Genomic DNA, 6,246 nt, shown 5'->3' on the forward strand with positions numbered 1-6,246 from the left:
CATGCATCGACGCCTAAAACAATAATTGCAACAAAATTTTGGACCAAAAACCGGTAAAACTATTGTAATCACTTTTGATTTATATAAAAATCATTAGGGTACGTACACTTTTTTTATATGAATTAGGGTCATTTTAAGCTTTAGTATTAATTTTTTTATTTGTATAAAAAAAAATATTTTGATATGGTTTCATCTTAAATATACATATTTTTAAATGGATAGAAAAAACCCAAAAAAGGTATTAATTTTAAAACAAATAAACGTGTCGTAATTTAATAGAACTACGTGTATGTAAACTTTATTGATTCACTGTATATTCCCTCGTTATTGAGGAAAGACAAGGTTATACATATATCGAAAGCGGGCAAAAGCTCAGGCTTTGGAAAAGTTAACAGAGTTTTACAGAAGAAGCAACCTACATCCAAAAAACAAAATTTTCTCAGCATGCATATTCTAAGGGAAAATTCACAGAAACAGCTCTAAGCCTTGTGGTAGCTTGGACTGAAAAATCTCTAGAGGTAAAAGTATACAAGCTTGTATCTTTTCTTTGCGCTATCAACAACATCCAATCTTGGGTTATACTGAGCGCGCTTAAAGATTTGGACGTCTTTTAGCCTCTCAGGATATTAATTGAACAGATGTTCAATAATTTCAACGATGAGAGCTAAGCTGAATCTTAAATATGAATAGATTGTTTTTGGTTCAGCTCTCATGGAAACCAAATTTGGAAACTGGGGTAAGAATGCAGCTACAGCACTTTATACGTGTAGAATTGGGATTTACGCCTCGGATAGCTCATTGGCTCTACATTGCAGTGTAAGACCGATTTTGCATTTAGTTGTGACATTTCCATTTTCGATAATTCTTATTTAGTTTTTTGTACATTTTTACGTTCTTGTTCGACCACGACCGTTTTCGCTTGATATGTCGTAATAAAATTCGAGTTCATAGATGGGCGTAATCGGACTACTGCCACGTCCACAAAATGCCATACACGAAAACTTATAAAGTGCCATAACTAAGAACTAAATTAAGACATAAAATTGTAATTTGGCACGGGGGATCGCAGTAGCAAAGGTCACCTGTGGATAAAAAATTTTGCAAGAATGTGCGTGGCCACGCCCTTTAATATATTTAATGTACATATCTCCTAAGCCACCAAAGCTACAACAACCAAATTAGGCCATCGCGAATATTACAAGAACTCCTACCGATAACGTGAAACTTGAAGAAATCGGATGAAAATACCGCTCACTCCCCACATAACGGTACTGTTCTAAACTACTGAAAGCGCGATAAATAGAGAACTATATGCTCCAGAAACGTAAAAATTGCCGTCGAGATAGTATGACAAGGGACCTGGTGAAAATTGGACGATGGGCGTGGCACCGCTTACTTTTTGGTGAAATCTCATATCTCGGGACCTTACAAAATTTAGAACGTGGCATTCCTATGTCACATTGTGAAAATGGACGATATCGGACAACAACCACGCCTACTTCCCATATAACTCGATTTTAAAATCCAATTGATTCGTTCAGTTTACAGTACGCAAATCAAGAAGCAATTAATACAACGGGATGAGACTGTGTACGAATAATGTCTTTAGTGTATTCCACCTTTGCAGAACTAATCCGAGAAGGTACAATCTTCTATAAAAGTGTACAGCTGCTGGCGTATGCTGATGATATTGCTATCATTGGCCTTAACAACCGCGCCGTTAGTTCTGCTTCCTCCAGAATGGATAAGGCAGCGAAACAAATGGGTCTGGTGGTGAACGAGGGTAGGACGAAATATTTCCTGTCATCAAACAAACAGTCGTGGAACTCGTGACTAGGCACCCACGTAACTGTTGACAGTCATAACTTCGAAGTCGTAGATAACTTCGTCTATCTTAGAACCAGTATCAACACCACCAATAATGTCAGCCTGGAAATCCAACGCAGAATAATTCTTGCGAACAAGTGCTGCTTTGGACTAAGTAGGCAATTGAGAAGTAAAGTCCTCTCTCGACGAACAAAAACCAAACTCTATAAGTCACTCATTATTCCCGTCCTGCTAAGGTGCAGAGGCAAGGACGATGACAACATCTGATGAGTCGACGTTGCGAGTTTTCGAGAGAAAGGTTCTAGGAAAGATTTCAGGTCCTCTGCGCTTTGGCCATAGCATGCTTTTGGACCCTGCAAAAAGCTGTATTGAAGCAGGAGGAGACTATTTTGAATAAAATAAATTAATTTTTTTTAAGTCCTGCTTACCTTGTATAACTTCAATATGATATGAATATGTATATAAAATGCTAGAAGGCGAAGCAAAATGTAACACAAGTCTTACTTCTTCGCCCATGTGTCTAATTATAGCTCTCTATGTTTACATACATACATGCAGCTGCCAACGTGAAAATAGTGGTATCTATGACAGTTTTGTATAAATCCGTATGGAACATATTTAGAAGCTTAAAAAAATAAAAGTTTTCACTATTCTTTAAAATGATCTGATAAATCAGTGCAATAAGGAAAATCTTACACCGATATTTAAAAGCTTTTCCCGTGCTCGGCAAAAATTATTTCCAACACCATAAATTTTAAGGAAAAACTGAAAAAGGGGGAAGAAGAAGAAAAACTTCTCTTGTAGATGACCGAAGTATCAGCATAATCGCCAGGTCGCTTTTCAAATCGGGCAGGCAGATAATAGCTGAACTAAGTCAAGCGGTTAGCGATATGACTGTAAGGTGGAGGCTTTTAGAAAGAAATCTAAGAGCACGGAGATTAAAAAAATAGGCGCTACTGATGAAAAAATATAGAGATTTATACAAAACTGCCATAGGTACTGCCATTTTCATGTTATTAGATTTGACTTCGATCTGTGTGCGCGCGTCTATTGTCTCGACCATAGCATGCGTTTGAGGTTTGCGTACTTACAGTCTAAATCCCGTTTATGTTAGTGTATTTGTCCTGGCTTATGATCAATAAAAAGTGATCCATTTTCAGTTTCCCTAATTTTTTATAGAAAAAAACACATAAACTTGAATATTAATAATTAATGTTCATTATCATTGGAAAGAACATTCTATGGCATTTAATTTTTGAAGAATACATATTTTTTGTTGTCCTCGTCTACGTTTCAGATGGTCCATTCGATGAATCCAATTTTCGATGATTCGTTCGAGGATTTAGACTGGTAATTGACGATGTTCATGCATCAAATAGTTGGCTATCACGGTGCGATAACGGTCGCCATTGACGGTAATGTTCTCATCGATATCAATTTTGAAGAAATATGAACCAATGATTTCATCAACTTACAAACCACATCAAACCGTTGTTTTTTCTGGATGAAATGGCAGCTCATGAATCTTTTCAGGTTCTCTCGTTTCAAATGCGGCAATTTCGCTTGTTTACTTACCCATTTAGGCCTCATCGCTAAAAAAAATTTTTGCTTTAAAACATTGCATCTTCTTGGAACTTTTCAAGAGCCCATAGAGCGAAGAGATGTCACTTAGGAAGGTTTAGTGGCTTCAGTTCTTGCACAAGCTATATTTTGTATGCTTTCAATTTAAGGTCTCGAACTAAAATGAGCCAAGTCGTTTCATAACTCAATCAGAGTTGCTGCAAACGGCACTGAATCGACTCTACACGGTCTTTGTGTACACTCTCAGCTACGGCTGCTATATTTTTTTCACAGCGTACTGGACGTGGTCCATTCGGTCGAATATTATCCCATAATGGTATGGAGCCGGGTATATTAATGATACTCATTTAATATCGCAAACTTCGCAAAACAGCATTTCATTTTTACACGCAATTTATTCTGCGACCCCGCGAAACTATTTTCAGTGGTATTCTTGACAATTTGTGGCAAATCTTTATCAGCTGTTTACTCGTTTCTCTCGTTGTGACTTCTTCGCGGTAAAATGGTAAATGTAAGAAAATTTAAATATAATATGAAATTATTTGATAATTTCAAAGTAAATTTATTAATTATTTATAGAAAAAACCATGACGGATAAATGACACGTCTAGATGGAGAGAACAGCAAGTCAATTTAAAGTAAAATTCTTATATTTCTGTATTATTGTATTTTATCATATTACGAACTTATTACAGAAACGAACGGTTCACAATATTTATGACAGGATAACCCATAACACATAAAATTAGGGAAAAATTTAATGGGATATTAACGGTACTAAAATGAGGTATCTAAAGGGTAGCTTTTTATCTTCACGCAAGTGGAAAGGCCAAACTGGTGCAAGCTTGCTTGAAGTTGGAGATAAAAACTGTGTTTCGGAACAGATAAAAAAAATAATGCCCGTATTATTTCAGATGCATATCTTGAACCATCTTCTACAAGTCCATTAATCAGTCCATCTGATATATTTCTTCCAACACCATTTAAGAGAGTCGTCAGTCTGTCCGCTCCTTTTTTAGAAGGATATATAAGAGATTAGAAAATAAAGCTGAAAGACGATTGCTTTAATGCAAAAGGTCACTTTGTACTATTTTTTCTTCGCAAATAACCGCCATGTTACGTAATAGTGTAAAAATTTTAATCGAAATTCCAAAGGTAATAGATGAGACTATTATTTTAAAACACTGGCTATAGGCGTTTACCTCCTTTCACCGCTGGTTTATAGTAATCTCAATCCAATCTTTAGGATTCCGGATGGATCCGTGGTCCAGGATATGATAGTTGCAGCATTAAAGCCTTTGAGTTTAAAAGCCGATGCTTTAGTCTCGACCAAAAAGTAATTTTGACGATTGTGTGTGAAGGAATCGCGCCAACTCTTAAATTTGCAATATTTCTTTAAAATTTATCAATTTTAAAGGATTAAAGATTATTAGAAAATAGTACGATAACTGAGATGGGCTCACCCCTTATACTAAAAGGGCAATTCAGAATCTTTTGTAGTTTGCAAAATAATACAATTACAAATATTTACCATTAACAATGAACGTCTTTTCTGTAGTTTCTGTGCAACCCTTGCAAAGACCATTAATTCGCAGTTGATCGGTGAAGAAAAACATTGTTTGTAAACAAAATTTTCGCACAAGTTGGAAAATATTCCGGGAAAAAGTTTTAGCGAAAAATTAACTGACGCTTTAATTAATGAAGCTGCTGAAGAAATTATGGACATTGAAGGTAAGAAAAATTTTTATGCGGAATTTCAGTCAATAACAATTTTCTTCTAGAAATCGAAAGTGATGATGACGCAGTGGAGGTACTTTTAGATGAATTGGCTAACAATATATCTGTTGTTATATATAATTAAATATATACATTTTATTAAATATATATAATTTCGTCGAGGAATTTACAGTACAATACCTAAGTCAGACATTTGGCGCAATAATATTTTGACGACACTAGACGAAAACCGATTCCGCGAAACGTTAAAAGTAGATAGTGACCAAAATAATATAATATATGCGTCAACCACTACGGAAGATTCTATTGAATCTGATGACCATATCTCAAATGTATTTTAATTCATTCTCAGTTTTTAAATTTCATAGATTTTTACATAAAATTATTCTAAACATAATAATTGGTTATTTTAATTTAAGTATTAAGTTTAAGCTAAACATGAAAAAGATTACGCTTTGAGTGATAGAAGACAGCAAGCAGAAATTAAAATAGAGTAATTGGAATTAAAAATTTTAAAATACAAAGATAAATAAAGTACAAAGATAAATTAATTACTGTTGAGAGGTATACTTATATTTCATCTCAATTTCGAACTTTTATAGGCATGCCTCCTTTTCTATTTGAAGTTTTTTGAATCTTTTGTCTTTTTCCAATTGTTTAAACCACTCAATTTTGGGGTATTCAAAATCAGCTTACACCCGCGATTAATAAAAATACTAGAGTAATTTGGTGCACAATTACTTTAATTTTTTGTATATTTAAAGCACAATAAAATTCCAAATATGTACATATTGATATGTTTAATTAAACGCAGCGACAAATGTTGTTGGGTTGAAATAAGATGCTGCTCGCTGGAATTGGGTTGACCCGAAGTTGGTTTTAGCTCGGGGGAACTTTGTTGCGGCGCAGTGCAGAACGGACACAGTGTAGAATCGAATACCTAGTGATGATCGAATTGTGAGTCGGTAGGTGTCGACGCGGCGCAGTGTATAAGCGAAAGTAAACGATTGTGGCCGGGCGGCTTGTGGTAGAACGAATTGTGTCTGCTTTCTCCTTGTCCATCCTTTTTGATGAGTGGGTGGATGTACAAGTGAGGTGAGT

General features: G+C 35.3%; 1 protein-coding gene across 1 annotated transcript in view; it reads left to right on the top strand.

Annotated features, from left to right (window-relative positions):
* LOC120782070 (synaptotagmin-7) overlaps nt 1-6,114 on the top strand; it is a 118,879-nt gene extending 112,765 nt beyond the window's left edge. The window contains exons 7-8 of the mRNA XM_040114226.1: nt 4,967-5,139; nt 5,190-6,114. Of these exons, the coding sequence (XP_039970160.1) occupies nt 4,967-5,007 (41 nt within the window). The 3' untranslated portion in view covers nt 5,008-5,139; nt 5,190-6,114. The remainder of the gene's footprint in view (nt 1-4,966; nt 5,140-5,189) is intronic.
* The last annotated feature ends 132 nt before the right edge of the window (nt 6,115-6,246 follow it).

Source organism: Bactrocera tryoni, unplaced genomic scaffold (genome assembly GCF_016617805.1).
Source record: "Bactrocera tryoni isolate S06 unplaced genomic scaffold, CSIRO_BtryS06_freeze2 scaffold_925, whole genome shotgun sequence".
NCBI lineage: Eukaryota > Metazoa > Arthropoda > Insecta > Diptera > Tephritidae > Bactrocera > Bactrocera tryoni.